Here is a 19,482-nt window from a genome sequence, read left to right as displayed (position 1 = left end):
CTATACTATTTGTTCACATCGCGATAAGTGCACTGTCCCGCTTTACAGTTTCTTTGCTGTCCTTCTCGCACAGTGATACGCACTTCGAAAAGTTGCACTATGTCGGTTTCACGTACTCCACCATCATCAGCCATCAGCAGCAATGAAACCAAAACAAATGCCAAGCGAATCCGATCCGACGACGATACCGAAGGAACCGCCAAAACTCTGACTCTGGAAGCCGTACTTCAAGCCATAAACGAACAATTTACCAAAACTTTCGAACGTATTGATTCTATCAATGGCAAAATCGACGCAGTGAAAGCTGAATTGGATAGCAAACTCGATCTGGTTTCCCGTGATGTCAACACGATCAAAGAAGACTGCACGAATCGTTTCAGCCGCAACGAAGAAGCTTTGCGTGCATTGGGTACGAAGGTCGAAGAAATCTCCAATGAATTTGGTGGTATTGTGAACAGAAACGAGCTAATTGCTAGTGGGATTCCGTTTCTTCCAAATGAAAACCTCGCTGAATATTTTGCCGCAATGTGGGATCACGTTGGCCTACCTAAAAACAACACACCGACAGTTGACGTCAGACGGCTGAAATCGGGCCCTCAAAATCAGAGCTTGATTTTGATTCAGTTTGCGCTTCGGAACAATCGAGACGACTTCTACAGCGCCTATCTCCGGAAACGTGACCTGCAGCTCTCTCATCTTGGTATTGACTCAAATCGATGTTTCTACATCAACGAGAACCTTCCCATCGAGGCTCGCAAAATCAAGGCAGCTGCTCTACAACTGAAGAAGGCCGGGAAGTTGGTTTCGGTGTATTCGAAAATGGGTGTCGTTTACGTGAAACGGACAATCGACGGACCACCAGCAGCGATCCGGAACGAGGGGCAACTTGGACAATATTTGTAGCTAAGTACCCAGTTATTTTTCGATCACAAGTCGTTTTTTAGTTATTGTTTTTCTAAACCTGTTTGTAGTAGAATGTGTTTTAAAATAGAGTTGCAAATCGTAATCGCTTACCTTCAGCCCCCTAAAAATTGCTTTCCCTATTACACATGACTCTTAATTGTAACAACCACACCTCAACGCACATCATCAGTGCAGTTTTGAATGCCTCATTACCGTTTGGGAAATTAAATGTTTGCCATGGAAACGCCCAGAGTATCTTAGCTCGGAATACTACAAAATTCGACGAAGTAAAGGAGCTTTTGTTAAATTCCAAAATTTCGGTTGCCTGTTTCACGGAATCCTGGTTGTCCACTAAAAACAGCAACCGTAGTGTTGGAATTCCCGGGTTCACAACTTTTCGGAACGACAGAGGTTATCGGCGAGGTGGCGGCCTACTGGTCTACGTAAAACAAAATATATCATGCATAACTGTATTCAATTCACAGCTAACAATGAACACGGTGGACAAAACTGAATGTATTGGGTTGGAGTTAAACTTGAGCGGAGAAAAAATACTTGTTTTGTGCATTTACAACCCACCGGATAATGATTGTTCTCAATTTCTCTCTGATAAGTTGGAGGAATATGCCATCCGTTACAGCTGTATTATATTAGTCGGAGATTTTAATACAGATCTCTCAAGGCCAAGTAGGAAACGCTCGAACCTGGAGGATGTTTTCACAAATTTTTCACTTTCTTCCGTCGGTGTTGAGCCTACGTTTTTCCATGCAGATGGGTGCTCTCAGTTGGATCTTTTTGTAACTAGCAGTAATAGAAATGTGCTCCGTTTCAACCAGGTGAGCTTCCCAACATTATCTCACCACGACCTTATCTATGGTTCATTGGATATTGATACGACGATCGCACCTAAAGTGGAAATGTTCCGTGACTACATGCGCTTAGACTTCAGAGCTTTAGAAAATAACATCTTCTGTGTCCCTTGGAATGAGTTTTACGAAATGGATGATCCAAACCAATTAATAACATTTTTCAACAATCACTTGCAGTTGATTCACGACAGATGCATTCCATTGCGCAAACGCAAACGCCGAAAGGTATGCAATCCATGGTTTAATGACGAAATCGCCAAAGCAATGTTGGAACGCGATTTGAGTTATAGAGACTGGCGTTTTGCTCCTACAGCAAACAAAGCGTTGGCTCGAAGTCGTTTCCAACAACTCAGAAACAAAGTTAATTCTTTGGTATTTATAGCAAAACGACAGTTTTTCGCAAATTTCTTGGACAGTCGTTTGCCTTCTTCGATTTTATGGAAGCGACTCAAAACCGTTGGCGTAGGCAAGGAGAGATCCACCCAAATCTGCGACTTGGATCCCGATGAAGTAAATCGAACTTTTCTGTCCAATTACGTACAAAACGAAACAGATATCCACGAAAGAAGGGCATCCCGAGTTTCATCGAACAATTTCTCCTTTCGATCTGTTCAATGGTGGGAGGTCGTCAATGCCATAAGAGATGTCAAATCCAACGCAACGGGTCTTGATGGTCTACCGATTAAGTTTATAAAAATCATACTTCCATTTGTAGTAGGACAAATCACTCATTTATTTAACCAGATCATCGAAACGTCAGTTTTTCCTACAATTTGGAAGCACGCCAAAATTATACCACTGCGGAAAAATCCACATTTGAGCTCAATAAGCAATCTTCGGCCAATAAGTATCCTATGCGCCATTTCTAAAGCATTCGAAAAACTATTAAAGCAACAGATGTCAAGTTTTATCGCGGAAAATGAACTCCTCAGCGCACACCAAGCTGGTTTCCGTAAGGGCCACAGCATCAAAACTGCCGCACTTCACGTATATGATGAGCTAGCTCGCGTGATGGACAAGAAAGGCACAGCCATTTTGGTGCTACTTGATTTTTCTAAGGCATTTGACACTATTCCACATGACAAACTCTGTCACAAGCTAAGCACGCAGTTCAATTTTTCTGATTCCGCTGTAACTCTCATTGAATCCTACTTGGTAGGAAGATCTCAAACGGTTTTCTGTGGGGAACAGCAGTCAGGACGTGGCGCGGTACCCTCTGGAGTGCCTCAAGGCTCCGTTATTGGCCCACTTCTTTTTTGCTGTCATGTGAACGACCTGCCTGGTGTTCTTAAGTATTGTTCAATCCAACTCTACGCCGACGATGTTCAACTGCATATTGGCCGTTTAGGTCCTTGTGGACGTGAGATTATCACCATGGTCAACGAAGATCTCAAAAGTATCGAGGAATGGTCCCAGCAGAACCAACTTCTTGTCAATCCAACAAAAAGTAAAGCACTTTTTCTCAACGGAAGACGACGGAACGTGACCCCACTGGAAGCCATCACTTTGGGTGATCAGGTTATAAACTGGACGGAAAGTGCACAGAATCTTGGTTTCGTGTTCCAAACCGATCTTCAGTGGGACAAGTTAATCAACCAACAATGCGGTAAGGTGTACGCGAGTCTTCGTTTATTGCGAAGCAGCGCGATATTGGCTCCTCGTGACACCCGACTGAATCTGTTTAAAGCGTTAATCCTACCTCATTTCCTGTTTGGCGATCTATTGCATGTGAACCCAAGTGCCACAAGTTTCAACAGGCTTCGTGTGGCTCTCAACTGCTGCGTACGCTTCGTCTATGGCTTGGATAGATTCGCACATGTTAGTCACCTTCAGAAAAACTTAATTGGCTGTCCATTGGAAAACCTGTACGCTCATCGCTCCTGTTTATTTATACGCAAGCTTATTACAACAGGAAACCCGCCAACACTTTCCAGCAAGCTACTGTCATCCCGAGGGCAACGGTTGCAAAATCTGATCATCCCAACGAATTACTCATCAACCTATTCAAAATCATTCTTCGTGCGAGGTGTGGTTCACTGGAATTCGCTACCTTCCACATTAAAACGAACGATACAGGAAGCAATTTTTAAGAGGGGCTGTCTAGAGTTTTGGAACCGTAATTAATTTAATTTGTATTCGGATTAAATAAGAGTAGTTTAAAAGTTAAAGTGCTAGGATGATAAAATGTAATAACCATGTGTACTAAGTTACCCCGATAGTGGCAATTTTAAAAAAGGTTAACCTTTACGCCACGAGACAAATAAATCAACAACAACAAGAACAACAACAAGAAATGCATCTGGGGTTAATCCGAAGAAACCATTGCAAGCGGAGTGGGTTGCCAACCATTGTAGGTTTCTGAGGGTTGGATGCCTTCCTTCGACGAACCATCGGCCGTGGAAGCCCTAGAAGCAATTCGAAGGCCAAGCCACACAGACATAGGCAGGACCTTGCTACCGATGGGGGACCCATACATACATACATACATACATACATACATCACTAAAAAATATCCAAGCGTTTTTGAGATATTTGGATTTAAATAAGTGTTGTTTTAAAACAACACTATGCATTAAAGAGTCAAATAAGGAAATATACAGTTGCGTTCAAAAAAGAATGAAATCGCATGAAGCTGCGTACCCACTTCCGAATTTGACAAGCTGCCATTTCTCTCTCGGTTTATATTTTTTCATGAAAATTTTACACAATCTAGTTCAATTATCCAACAAACACTCCACAAAGTTTGGAGTCTTTACAATAACGAGAAACAAAGATACAGCTTTTCCCGTAAAAAAGGGAAATTTGGAATTGATTCATTAAATTTGCTGTATCTTTGACAATTTTCATTGAAAAATCTTGAAATTTGGTCCGAAGATGTTAAATGTTTGATCTAATACCAGGCCAAGCTTTGTCAAAATCGATGAACGTGATCAAAAATGGTGCCGGATTGAAAATGAGGTTAATTATCGCCCAGCGGACGATTTCATTCTTTTTTGGACGGGTGTTTGTATGAAAAACATCATAATCTATGTATTCTTGGTTTTTCTTTCACAAAACCAAAATTTATTACATAGAATGTTGTAAATTGATAGGAACTTCATTCTTGCTTTGTTTAGAAATAGAAATTGTTCCATCAGAGCTGGTATTGAAACAAAAGAGCGAATAGAATATTCGCTTTAATTGTGGATCAAATTTGTTTATCGGTATAATTAGCAGGTCATTTCTGAAACTCTGTTCTTCTTATATTGAACCCTGTTGAAACATTTTCCCTTTCGAAACAAAGTACGGATGAAGATTTAAACCATTAACAACATTATTTGTGATAAATTTTGGTTTTGTGAAAGAAAAAGCCTAGAATACATGGATTACGATGTTTTCCATACAAACATCCGTCCAAAAAAGAATGAAATCGTCTGCTGGGCGATAATGAACCTCATTTTCAATCCGCATCATTTTTGATCACGTTCATTGATTTTGACAAAACTTGGCCTGGTATTAGATCAAACATTTTTACATCTTTGGACCAAATTTCAAGATTTTTCAATGAAAATTGTCAAAGATACAGCAAATTTAGTGAATCAATTCCAAATTTCCCTTTTTTACGGGAAAAGCTGTATCTTTTTCCCGTTATTGTAAAAACTTAAAACTTTGTGGAGTGTTAGTTGGATAATTGAACTAGATTGTGTAAAATTTTCATGAAAAAATATAAACCGAGAGAGAAATGGCAGCTTGTCAAATTTGGAAAAGGGTACGCAGCTTCATGCGATTTCATTCTTTTTTGAACGCAACTGTATGTATCATGAGGGGTTTTTTTTTAAATTAGATACTTAATAAAGTTAAAAAGAGATTAAATTTCATGCTACAAGTTTGTTGAAACATGTGTAAATATTTAAATCATCCTTTAAAAAATACCTTTTTTTTTATTTATCAAAGATCTCGTATTTTTCAGAATAGGATATACATATTAATGAAAACTTATTTCAAAAATAAAATTTAATAGAAAACACCTTTCACATGGCTACCAACTTGTGGAAGTGTTAAATTAATTTCGATGAATGAAATTTGAAGTGAAAATGGTTGGTTTCAAATTCTGAACTTGCTTAGCAAGACTTCTTAATAAAACCCAATCTAAAGACCAGGTAGAGTTTTTGAATATCAAGATTTGAGTTTCAATACAAATGGTTTATTGAATTGCAAATGGAAATTTACAATTAAAATTAATTTCAATTAGTGAAAAATGAAATGTCCTAGGCGTATAGTGATTAAGGGCAAAATCTCGCTGGAGGAGAGCCAATTTTCTGACATTTTTTGGCTTTCTTACAGAAAGGCATAGCGAACGGTCAGTTGGGGATATCATTAATTAAGGGTCCAAGACTCCACTTCATATATACCAATCGACTCAGCTCGACGAGTTACGATGATGTCCGTGTATTTGTATGTTCCATTTAAAACGTTCTTACCACATTAACTCCTATTCTAGGTTTCACGATTTTGATGAATTTAGTATCAAAAAATTAGATTTTTTTTCCTGTAGGTCATATTTCAAAACAAAAAAAAAACAAAATTGTTTAAAATTTTTCTATTCCATAGAACATATCATGCTTACGTTGGCTCCAAAAAAGGTAGCCATTTGCTCAGCAGCAGTAGCCAGCAATCGCTAAATAAATTACAGAGGCGATCGAAAATTTGACAAAAAGTTCATCAAACAGCAGAGAATCGATCCCACGACATCTATCATGAGAGTTTAAGAGGCCCCTTGACCTCTTGACCCCTTGACCACTAGTGAGCGTCGAGAATTGTGGCTCTCAAACTTGAACAATTTGAAATATTTTGATTGTAAATGAACTCGTTGAATATCAGTTCTCTTATCCTCCAAAAAACGTACTGGCCACCTTTTTTTATATTGGGTTTAGTCATTTTTGCTATCGATTTTCCTTAATCATAATCATTTTTATAGATTAATAGTATATAATTCAGGAATAAGGAATCCATTATTGTGTCATTTATTTCCAAAGATAATTGATACTCTGTAAGAAAGCCTCCAATCCACTGATAAGTGTATTGAATCGGATTTTTAACACTAATTTTTGACAGTCCAAAAATTTAAAAATATGCAAAAATATGCCAAATTAAGTTTAGTTTTCAATCCTGTTTTCGAAATTGATCTGGTGTGACTTAATCAATTAGAACAGTTCATTGATTAAAAAGTTTTTGACTTGTTTTGTGGTCATGATCATAAAAAATTCCAAAAAATTTATCCTCATGTGCAATGTATAGCTTCTAACTTCAACTTTCTAGGAAAATAATAAAAATGGATTTTGAGCATTCCGTAGCTGACTACAGTACAGGTTCCAAAACTATAAATTTTGTAAATATCGGTTGAGAAACAAGAGAGATAAAGCGGTTTAAAGCGAGGATTGTCAAATTGACACCCGAAGTCTGATTAGGGAGTTTTTTCCTGGGCTTTCAGGGTGCTTCCATAAAAAAAAAAAGTTAATGATGCAAAATTGAAGATTTCAAGAATTCATTGAGGGTCCCCGAAGAATTTTGGACACTCAAGCGCGGACTATGGTTAATAAAAAAAAGGGGATTTCCATCTGTATAGCAGGAATCAACTTGGAATGAAGTTGCCTAAGAGTTTTGGATTAGTTAAACGCTGCCCCATAAACGGTACTTAGATGACAGTCGCATGCTAAATAAGCAATTGTTCCACTCATTTTGCGCGCTCCGATACGATTTGTCCAATCTTAAATTACTCCATTAGCTTTGCTGATAAAAATCCTACCATACCATCTCGCTGAAATCGCCAGCATCATTCGACGACGAACGTAGTGTGAAGTCCCGAAAAATTACGACCCACCGCGTCAGTGGACGCAACATAAACTTTTAGACTCTGACTCTCTGATCCGTCCCCGCGAACTAACTCTATAAAGAAGGGTGACTCTTAGAGACCCTTGATCAGTACAAATCGTTTGTCGCGCAGCGCGGATCAAATTTCTTCGTCACCAACGACAGTCGCATAAACGCTCCATCTCCAGCATTGGGGTAGGGTTGATCAAGAAATATTACCTTTTTTTCTTAGTTTAGTGATTTCTGCTCGCTTCATCAAGTGTCTCCAAAGGGTTTCGATCCAATTTTGAACATTCGGGAAGGGAAGTTGTGTGTGTCCAAAATATAGACCAGTCAGTCGGAGGGGCTCTGCAAATTGTACAAAGGGGGCACTTAGCCAAAACGGACCCCACCAGGTCTGAGTTGGGGCAGCTTGGCGTCGTGGGCACTTGGAAGGAACACTTTCATTTTCGTTCGACCAGTCGCCGCGTGCGGAGTGCCATCAGACGTCTGAGAAAAGGAAGAGAGCGAGTGAGTGAGACAAACAATTGGAATTGGAAGCTCCACGAGAAGCCAGCGAACCGTACGGTTGACGAATTATTGTCCATCGCATCAAAAGTGATGGGCGCTTTGCGGTTTGCCAAGTGAAGTGCTTTGCGTGTGAAACTATGTACATATATCGAGCCATGTCTACCTATAGTTGCAGTTCCTGGACAGTGAAGTCCACAGCCGGAACTGTTGTTTTCATGTGCAAATTGATAACGATAAATGGCGCTAGAATTCGTGGAAAAAACATTAAGAGTGTTTCAAAATTTGAAAATTCAAACCGATTATACAACAACTTTTTTGCGCTTAGATTTAAAAAGTGATCACGTGAATGGGATTTGAGAATGGATCCAAAAATCAAAAAGCATAAACTGATGAAAACGGATTACAACTAATCGTGCATAACTTTATATCAGTGATATCATTATTCAAGTGACAGAACTTAGCAAAAAAAAACAAAATTTGAATTCAAAAATCCATCCAATTTCTCCAACAGTGCATTTTTCGATCTGAAAAAAGGCTCAGAGAAAAAGCTCAGCTTCCAAGATCTTGATTTACAAGGATTCACAAGGCAACGAAATTCACATTTTTTCGAGATGTAAAGAATTCAAGATCTTATTTTGAAAGATAAAAAAAAAACAAAAGAAAAAAGAACCAAGAAATATTTGCTTGTAAAACTCTAGAACATTTTTAGGATTTTAAAAATAAAGGATTCAACTTAACGATCAACTTTCCCGAAGACCGCGAGTGGTTTTGATTTGTAAGAAAAAAGTTTGTGTCAATTTTTCCCAATTCTGCTTAATACGGGAATTTTGACGACATTTCAAAGCAGATTTTATCCAAATGGAATCATTGATATTTCTAAAAGCATAAGCTCAATCGTTTTGTAGTTTTGAACAAAGTTGTTAAATGAGTTAATGTTTTCAATATTAAATATTCAAAGAATTTCTTGAATGATTGCAGAAAAAGTTGTAATTTTACTTGTTCAAAATTCTAAAATTTAAGTAGAATTGTAAAAGCGTTATGTTTCTTAAACTTAAATATTCAGGCAAAATAACGTATGGGAGAGAATGAGGATACTTGATTCCCGGGGATACTTGACTCCTTAGCTATGTATATCTCGAAACTGGAATGACTTTCAAGGATCAAATGTTCTAGAAAAATGTGCTAAATGGAGCAAAACAACTATGCTATAAGCTCAAAAATTCTTAACAAAATACTTTTTTGAGTTATTGAGCTTTGTTTAAAAAATTTAACAAAATAGGACTTGAAGATCTTTTTTATCGCTTTAAAATGTTTCTTACATGAAAAAAAAAAACAAAAATATATATTCCAACACATAAACCGTTAGAGTGTAACATGAATTTCATAATACCATATTTAAAAAAAAAATGGTAAACTCTCAACATTTTTCAGATAATCTTTTCTAAATTGTTCACTATGGGTTCAATTGATCCCTAGAGTTCAGAATGGTATTTTTTTTCTTCTAAATAGATCGTAATCATTGATGATTACAAGATTACGATTATTTATCCAATAACTGTTATTTATATAATAATTGTCTGGCAAAAAGGGCTAAGAAAGTTGATTTTCTCTTAAATTAAGAAAATAGCACCTTAAAGTATGTAATGGCACTAGGGTTGAGATATATTTTTTTAAATTTTCTTCTTCTGTCATTTATAAATTGTGAAATGCGAAAAAACATCACAATCATCAAATTCTGTTTAATATTTTTTTCCAAGGATTAGGGCCCCCGAAACGAAAGATCAAGTCTCCTTCAATAAAGGATAAAGTCTCCCTTAACTTAAAAAATATCGCACTTTTTTACTTCCACGGACATGCTTCTAGTTCATCTACGGGTTCATGTATCGTTCCAACTTTTGGGGCATATAAACTTGAAATCACACGCTGTCAGAAAATGCAAAAGACGGCGAGTTGCTAATTTTTTCCGAAAAAGATATGATGAAAATAAGAAAATGGGATCAAGTGTCCCCATTCTCCCCTATAGAAGAGAATGAGGATACTTGATCCCTGGGGATACTTGATTCCTTAGCTATATCTCGCAACTGGAATGTCTTAAAAAGATTACGGGTTCAAGTATCGTTCTAATTTTTGGTGCATAGAAACTTGCAGTTACAAGCTGTTAGAAAATGTAACCATTAATTTCGATTGCATTGGAAAACTGAGTTCTGAAAACAATAATACAGAAATGAGATTTCCCTAGAATGATTACTTATTGTTTAGAGAGTTATGAAAAGATGAAAACTGACCTATTGATCAATACCCAAAATTGCTGAATAAAACTTACATGTGAGGTTACAGAGGTGAAGTGGAAAATAAATTCAACACTGTTTGGTAATTCAGAATGCAGAGTCTGACATTCGAAAATAAGTTATATAATAAGGTTGCCAGATTGCTCGGTTTTATCCGGGTTTGCCTGGATATTTAATATAAAATTTTCAACAGTTCGGCTCGGCCAGAATGTCTCCAAAACGAATTTTGTGGAGCATGTTTTATAAGCCTAAAATACGATTAAAAATCTGTCGATGAATTTGGATGAAAAAAAAATTTTTTTTTCTTGATTTTTGCTTAGTCATTTCTGGGTTTTGAGAAAATTTGCCCGGATATTGCCCGGATTTACGGTCTTCACTTTTGAAATATAATGCCCGGATTTGCCAGGTTTTTATAAAAAAAAATTCCCGGTTTGTCCGGCCCGGAAACGCGCTGAAAAAATTCTGGCAACCTTATTATAGAAGTAACTAATGCTGCTAAGAAGTTTTAAAAAATAAATAAGGATTTTGAAGATTTCATTTCAAAGAAAAACTTTTTATATTTACTTGATTTGAAAGTAGTAAGTAATCTAATTCTTTTTAATCACAAGTATGACAATTTGAGGCCGTGGTAAAATATTGTCAAATGTTTAGAAATAAAAGTAAGAGATTAAGTGTGCAGTTCAAATCAGATTGATTTTCTTCTCTTGAAAATTCGACTGAAAATGAAAATTTTAGTTTGAAAATTTGTTTAAGAAGAAACCGTTAAACAAATATTATTCAACAAAAACCAGCAAAATATGTTTGCGGTTGAATTTTAAATTGAAAATAAAGTACAAGTTCTTTAAACGCATAAAATTATCATTCATAATTTATTTCTTGATTAAAATCTTCTAAAATAAAAAAAAAGGTTTCTCAAACATTTAAAATTTTATTTGAAATTTGTTATTTCTGTGGTTTGTGTTTCAACTGGCTCTGATTGAATATAAAATTCTAATTTTGAATCTTATGAAATTGTGATCGTCTGTAATTTAAATCCTTAATGAAATTCACTTATTGATATTTTAATCTTAATTACAAAACTTAATATCGAGCTGAAACTGAGTTTTTTTTATTTTGATTCCGAATCTGAGTACTGCCTTTGTAACCTGAGTTTAAAATTTGAATTCCGAATTTGAGAACGAATTTTGAATTAAAGTTTCAGATAATAATTCTCACTAAATATGAGCCAGGAAACGAAATATAGATCAGAATTTTCAACCAGAAATCTCTAATTTGAATTCTGAATTTTTGACTTTCATTGTGAATTGTTTCTTCAGTTATTTATAATATTCAACTTGTGAATCCGAATGAAAATTGCGAATTGTTAAACTTTCTTTAGTTCAATTGTGCATAAGAACTAGAAGTGAGAATTTCAAATCTTTAAAATGGTTTGTAACTCAAAATCCTTTCTTTTAAAATTCCGAAATGATGAGTTTTGAATATAGAAGTATGAAATGCAAAACCGAGATTCGAATCAGAATTTTTTCCATATGATAATCCAAACTGAAGTTTTGATTGATACAGAATCCTAATTCTTATCACAGACATCGAGTGTTAATGTTAATATGAAAAAAGGAACCGCGAAATCCGGAATTATTCTAATTTGAGCTTTCCAGATATTTTTCCTCAATTATCCTCTGTCAATAAATAAAAATTATATTTTAAGCTTTCAAAAGATCGTTAAAATTAATTTGGATTAAATTTCCAAAAAATATTTAGACACAAATTAAATTATTGTAATGACTTAATTTATTTTTTAATTTATTTTGCAAATAAAGTACGAAAATTCGGACATAGTAGGTGATTTGAGAAGTTTAGTTTGATCTCATTGAAATTCGATATTCGGGACTTAATTTCTATCAACAAGTTATAACTTTTTTTTGTTTAACTGTAGTAGAATTATTGAACTGGGATCAGATTTCGAGGTTTTGTCTTTAGTTCTGTGTCGAGATTGTTAATCTTGTATAATTTTAAACTTAAGACTATGAGCCCTCGAAATAATATCAAAAAATTGTCCGTACATTCATTGGTGCTTAGACTGGTTTAACTTCTCCATTTTTCATCGGATCACAACCAATCCTTCAGGGATAATTTTTATGCAATTTCCAATAACCATGCCAAGTTTGAGCTTATTCTTTTATTAATTTTCTCAATTTTATCTGTAAATCTTTTATAGCGATTCAGTCTTTTTTGTACAGTTGAAAACCACAAAAATCTTACAGTTTATAAACTATCAACATAGATCGAACATTTGACACTAAAAAATCAGCAATGATTCAGGAAATACTTCTAGTCGATCAAATTTTCAATAGAAAGATGCTGCAATTTTAAACATTTTTAATGATGTATGAAACTCACAAACTAAATTAGTACCTTCAAAGCAATTCAAAAAATGTGAAACATTTTTACCAAAGGATCGATACCTGTTGATAGTTTTTGAATAGTAAAATTTTTGTGGTGGTATAATACAATATCATTTAGGTATTTTAAACCCTCTAGAACCCATTTTATTTTCGTTGAAAAATTCACAAAAACTTTGTTTCATTAAGTTTGTTCTTCTAAAAACTTTGTAGATGAGAAAATATTTTTGACAATTTAATAAATTGCATAGCTACAGGGGCTGAGGAACTTGACTTTCAGTAATTATTCGATTGTTTATTAAAACACTTCAGCCATTTTTACCAAATTTTTGAAGCATCTTAACACTGACCCATAGTTATGTTTATTTTTACAAAGTTTTTGTTAGAACTGTTCCACATAGGTAACCCAAAAATTTCAACTTCTTTGAAAAGTAATTATTGTGTTTATTTTTCGAATTGTAATCGTAATTTCCCTATCCCGCCTTTAGACGGGATTTATGATGCATCTCTCCTGCCTAGCTAAGCAATTTTTTTTCAAAAAATCCATCTTAACCCAGCAAGAAAAAAAATCATTTCCGTTCATTCTCCGCTTCACCGTGAAATAAATCCGAAGCGGAAAGAGCCGTCCCGCCTCGGATTTATTTCGCTGCGAAGCGGAAAATAAACTTAAAAATCACTAAGAAATGGTGGTAACTCTTTGGTTTAACTGTTAATCCTTTTTTTTTAGATCCAAAACTCATTGACCAAGGCTGCCAAATTGATGATTTTTGAAAAAAAGGTCCATTTGCAGTTTTCTCGTGTTTTTAAGCTTCTTCAAGCTGTAGCTTCTGACAACTGCTTTTAAAACAGTTTTCAGTAACAAAGTTTTGAAGATTAACATCTTGATAATTATTATGGTCATTACATGATAATTTTTGGATATTTTAAAAACGGACATTTTCTATGAGAAAGCGCCAATATAGAACAAATGGATAAAATAGTTCAATTTCGGCACTTGTGTTATAGCTCAGTTGGCAAGTCTGTTGCTTTCTGAGCCGATGACCGCGAGTTCGAGTCCAAGAGTAAACATCGAACACAGTTGCACCGGATAAGTTTTTCAATAACGATCCGTCAACTGCAACGTTGATAAAGTCGCGAATGCCATAAAGATGGTAAACGACTATAATCGAAACAAACGAAAAAAGTTCAGTTTCAATTTAAAAAAAAAGGACCTAAGGAAATTGCTTGATGGTAAAATTTCATTTGTTTTTGAGGCCAAAAAATATTTGCTTTTGCCCCTAAACGTAGGCAGCAACGACTTCCATCTTTTGAGTATATTTGTTTTGAAAAAAACGTTGAACAATTCAATTGAGTCTGAACAAAAAATACTGTTATTAATGTTGGACTTTAATTCCGTTTGAATATTCTGCTATCAATATTTATGCTTTATACTCTTTACGTCAGTAAGTATTTAAAATCTTTTGAGTATTACAAAAAATAACCCCTTCCAAAATATTCGAAGATTGATTTAAAAAGTGATCAATTTTCCCTCAGTTTACGATACTGCAAGATTTGACGTTAAATTATTGAAGCATTGGCGTTTTCTGTGATCCAATGACTGGTCACTTTAATTAGTAGAATTTTTAGAAAATATAATTAATAAAGGCTGCCATACTTCTAGAAATCTTTTCAGATGATTGTTAGTTGAAAACATTCATATTATTATCTTTGAATTTCTTTTGTTATTAATCCAATTTTTCTCCAAATCAAAAAAAGGCTGTCAAATGACGGTATTTTTTCTTAATTCAAAATGAAACATTCAATTTATTTTTGGTTTGGTTTTCTATTTTAAACTAACTGCATTTGATTTTAGACCACGAACAAGACTTATCATCGGTCTTTGAAGTGCTATGGCTCGATTGAAAGTGAATCCAAAACCGTAAGTTTTCTGCTACAAGGAATCAACGCAATATCAAAAGCCAGCAATCAGCCCCGCGTATGCATACATCTATTATCAACCTACATTTGTTCCAAGAAGCGATCAGAAAGCAAAAAAAAAATGCACGATTTCAATTACTTTCAAACTACAACCGGCAAAAGAGGCGTCCAGCAGCAAACAGGAAAAAAAAAATATCAAAAGCATGTCTCAACAGCCTTTACACGAGTTTGCAAATGATTTAATTCCATGCGAACACGAAAGTAAAATGTTTATTTTTTAGTTGAGGAACAGAGGCATAGAATGCCGGCTCGATCATTGATCAAACAGTACAGAAGCCTGAAACAACTCGAAAAATAAATGCATTCTGGAAATGGTATCGGTAATTAATATGCATCCTTAAGTAACTGTACAAAAATGATTCGGTACACAGGTTTCTGGTTTTATCATCAATAACTGAGAGATCGATTTGTTTGGAATGTGCGTTTCGTTAAAGCTAATATTATGAAAAACATTTTACCTGAAAAAGGCACCTGGATTTGAGTTATGTGCACCTGAAAGACGCACTACAATAACGAATATGTTAAACGATCAAAAATATACCGTAAAACGGGGTAACTTCAATCACCGGGGAAACTTTGACCAACAATAAACTTTTGCACATTATCATCAATAGCTCAGTCTACAGTTTGAATTTTTGAAAACTGTTTTCTACATTTGAAAGCCTATTATTTGAGTATCAAATTGGCAAAATTTGGTTTGTATTTGAATTTTTTTCTGTGAGTAAAAATGAAATTTCAAAATCCTAAAATATCTTTGTTTTCTAAGGCTCGCAAACAAATAGCTCTCCTGATGATAACAAAAAGCGTTTAGAAGCAAACAGGTTATTTACAGTGAAAAAACAATTTGTTTTCTTTGTGCTGCACTGTTTTGACAGCAAACATCGTGCGAGGTGATCTGTATTTTAGCGATGAATAGAACGATCGATGATCGGATAAGTCCAGTAGCAATCAATAACAAAACCCGATCGCTGTACGTTCAGTAGAGAAGTGCAATCAGCAACATTCATTGAAAATGAGTGATTTTCGGAACACTGGCTCAAACTATTTAACAATTATTCAATTTTTGCCCCTGAATGTATGCACCATAATTGTTCTTTTTTCGATTATAAATGGTTTTAAAAGAAAACGTTGAAAAGCAAGGTTAAATTTATAAACTAGCATCTGTAAATATTATGAAGGTGTTTTGTATCCTTTATGATCAAGAAAACTCGTTAACCGTCGAAAATAGAGATTGACCAATGTTACCCCAAAGCATCAGATTCAAAACAGAGACGCAATCGATTTTTAAATCAAATTTAAAGTAGTCTAATAAATTTCTGCAACCATGTTTTACGTTCATAGGAGTCCAGTACTGGTTTTAAAAATATAAAACATGTCACATTCCCCTTAACAGGAAAAAGTGATCAATATTACCTTTGAATAGTACTACACTAAACACGAAAGTTCCCAAAGGGAGCTTAAAATTACGGATCGCTTCAAATCAACCCCAAATTGCGTAATAAATCATTACCGGCACTGAAATGACTGACTGGACCCAAATTGAAGTTTGGAGCCAAAAGTGAGAGTAAAAACAACATCTGTTTTCATCTCTCGCTCGACATGATCAGAAATTCAACCGGCAGAAAGCAGAAAACGATAGAAAAGTCCCAATGACCTATTACTCAATCGCCAAAGCTCTGCTGCTGCTGTTGCCAGTGATGATGAGTTGGCTGATGGCGAAGATTGTTTTCCAATTATTGCTGCACTTTTCGGCCGATATATTATTTAACAATCATGCATCAAATGCATCACAAAACCAGTAGATTGGCACCTGTTGATTTGGAACACCTTGTGAATTGCATTTATTGAACAGTTTTTTTTATTCATTATTTTTGAAACTATGTCAAATCTAATCATTCACCTCAACTCAACGACGTGTTTGTCTGTTGTGCGATGTGATGTGTGGTATTGTTTGTCCAATTTCACTCGGGCCAAAGGCACCAAAAGTCAGCGGCCAATGATGAGCAGTCAAACAAAACGTGAGCGCTATGAGAAAGATGGAAACATTTCTCTTTGAAGCTAGCTAAAAGCAACTCGTCCACACAGATTATCTTCACCGTCAGTGGCAGGGGCCAAAAAAAAGTACCATTGCGTTTGTTCGTAAAATTAAAACTCTGTGTAAAGAAAGACCTTACGAGTGGAGTAACACACAAAAGTGTTAAAGCATGACGGAAAAGAGCAAAATAAAAATTCGTAATAACGTTGAACAGCAATGAGGAAAATCAACGATTTGGCAAGTTTCTGTGCACTTGTTGGGCCTGACATTTTTGTTTTAACTGATTTACAATGTATTGTCGTTTTCTGTTATTGTAAACTCTTTAATTTTTTCTGGTAAGTCATTGGCGAAGACGATTAATGTTATTCATTTTGAACAGTTAAGAAACTATGCGTTTTGATTTCAAAATCTAGTTTGGTTCTGAGCAAATAACCTTAAAAAACATGAATGAATTTTGTCTAGGGAAGATTTGAATATATTTGCGACAGTTGCACTTGAGAGCAATTGCGTTCCTCAACAAATCGACAAAACTTCGAGTAATGACGGGAACTTAGCAAATTGTTCGATCCGACGCTCATTTCATCTTTATATACTTTTATATTCATACCAATGATTGATTTCACTAAAAACTGACTACTTCACGGCATACATTGTTATTTTCTGTGTGCTGGTGGATTTAGCATTTGTATGATGCTAGCCATAGTATCCTTGAAAGATGTACACATTAAAGTTAAATAAATTAGTTAGATCTCTTCAAAGATTCGTGAACTTTCACTGAGCGTTGAGGAAAAAAATCTCACACTTTTTTTCCAAAATTGCATAACCACAGGGGCTAAAAAACTAGCCTTGTAGTACTTTTCCGGTTGTAGTTTAACACAGTTCAAATTTTTTTCATTTATTTTGAAACACTTTAAGACTGCTTCTTAGTTATAACTTGATGTCCTTATACGAAAATAAAGAATGCAAATATGTTTCGATGTGTTGTTGTTTTTTTTTCAGCCCCGCCTCAAGAGGAGGACGGTTGTATCTCTTGAACCTAAAAGCCAATCATTGTTTAAAGCGAAATACACATGGACCAAGGATATCTGAGGCTACGAGAATGACAATTTTTACTAATTTCTTTTAACAACACTTTGGTATAAGTAATAATTGTTATCATAACATGATTTAAAAAGAATCTGCCCCAAAATAAAGTTGAAATAACGATTGCGTTTGGTTTCATGACGATTTTAGTGAATCTCGTTTGAAAGCCGGTTAGGTTTATGAGAGTTTAAATTTTACATAAATTTTACAAGTTTAATTACCTCATCGCAAAATTAGTTCTGAGTATCGAGGTTAAATGAATCTATCAACATAATCGAAAATTTTGTGCTTCAGAAATTAATTTGAGAAAATAATTTTTTTTTTCACTATAGAAATTGAGAAAACTGATTTTCCTTTTCAAGAAATGAATTTGTCGTGTGGAATTTCAAATCTGATTTTTTAATTCAGTTTTCCGAAACTTTAATTATGATTTTTTTTACTGTTAAAATGTCAAACCATCACAAATCAGACTAACACATCAGAATGCCGAGAATCCTGAACTGCTTTTGAGTTCAAAGCTAGGGAAGAATGAGGATGCTTGATCCCTGGGGATACTTGACTCTTTCGCTATATCTCGAAATAGGTATGTCTTACAAATATCAAATATTTTAGAATAATGAGCCAAATTGAAGAAAAACATCAATGCTGTTATCTCAAAAATTTTAAGAAAATATTTTAGAGTTATTGAACTGTGTTTGAAAAATTTTACAAAATGTGATTTAATATTCTTTTATTTATCACTTTCAAATGTTTCTTACATGAAAAAGTTGTCACGAAATTACTGATATCTGCCCAATAACTAATTTTTATCCAGTAAGTATCTGTTAAAAGGACTAAAAAAACTGAATTTATCTATACACTTGGAAATAGCGCCATAAAGTATGCAATTAATTTGGGGTATTAGTAACTTTTAGAATTGCATTTGTCTGATACTTACAAACTGTTAAATGAGAACTAATATGGCAAACAATAGTCAACGGGCCTTTTATCTTCGGATTTACTAGATTTTTGCCAAGGGTTAAGGCACCCTGAATTAAGGATCAAGTCTCCTTTGGTAAAGGATCAAGACTCTTCTAACTTAAATAATATCACAATTTTTTTTTTAGTCTCACGAAAGTTCATGTATCGTTTTGTCTTTTTTAACATAGGGGAGATGGGGGCATAATGGCCACCTTAAGGAAAACGGTTATTTAACCATAGAAAATAGCTATAAGATGGAGGTTACATTATTGTTTCGTGTTCAGACACTTGAAAAGCCTATTCCCTAACGGGCTGAAACGTGAAAAACTAGATGAAAACTATGAGCACCATTAATCAGAGCAAGATGTGCGTTTTTGCCGGGGAATCTAGCAGCGAATTCAATTCGATGAAGTCAGGTGAGTCGTAGATTCATCAAACAAAGCAATAACAAAATAATCTAGGTCTGTTTGTAGAATACAAACAATTCACGCACGCTCATACATTAAGTGCTTTGTTCGGAGGATGATGCTACTAGCCGTATAATGTAACAATAAAAAAATCGATCATGAATTGTGAATGGAAAAAAAATCACCTCGAACAGAAATCTA

General features: G+C 34.9%; 2 protein-coding genes across 5 annotated transcripts in view; both read left to right on the top strand.

Annotated features, from left to right (window-relative positions):
• Positions 1 to 1,394: 1,394 nt before the first annotated feature.
• LOC129737586 (uncharacterized) lies at positions 1,395 to 17,865 on the top strand. The gene is made up of 2 exons (XM_055728747.1): positions 1,395 to 3,378; positions 17,831 to 17,865. Exons 1-2 carry the CDS (start codon positions 1,395 to 1,397, stop codon positions 17,863 to 17,865), a joined length of 2,019 nt encoding a protein of 672 aa, XP_055584722.1.
• LOC129755821 (mucin-6) overlaps positions 7,739 to 19,482 on the top strand; it is a 147,170-nt gene continuing 135,426 nt past the window's right edge. For 2 of the 4 annotated variants that reach the window (XM_055752516.1, XM_055752500.1), the window contains exon 1: positions 7,854 to 8,132. The gene's annotated coding sequence lies outside the window, so the exon portion shown is untranslated. Of the gene's footprint in view, positions 7,818 to 7,851; positions 8,133 to 19,482 lie in introns of those variants that run through there. The other 2 variants (XM_055752509.1, XM_055752525.1) reach the window with 2 other exon arrangements.

Source organism: Uranotaenia lowii, chromosome 1 (assembly GCF_029784155.1).
Source record: "Uranotaenia lowii strain MFRU-FL chromosome 1, ASM2978415v1, whole genome shotgun sequence".
Classification (NCBI taxonomy): domain Eukaryota; kingdom Metazoa; phylum Arthropoda; class Insecta; order Diptera; family Culicidae; genus Uranotaenia; species Uranotaenia lowii.
This window is presented reverse-complemented; position numbering and strand designations above follow the sequence as displayed.

Excerpts from the sequence above, each read along its gene's own strand:
- LOC129737586 (XM_055728747.1), top strand. The coding sequence starts at position 1,395 with ATGAACACGGTGGACAAAACTGAATGTATTGGGTTGGAGTTAAACTTG. Across the intron at positions 3,379-17,830 it reads GTTAATCAACCAACAATGCG|CCCCGCCTCAAGAGGAGGAC; the intron begins GTAAGGTGTACG and ends TTTTTTTTTCAG.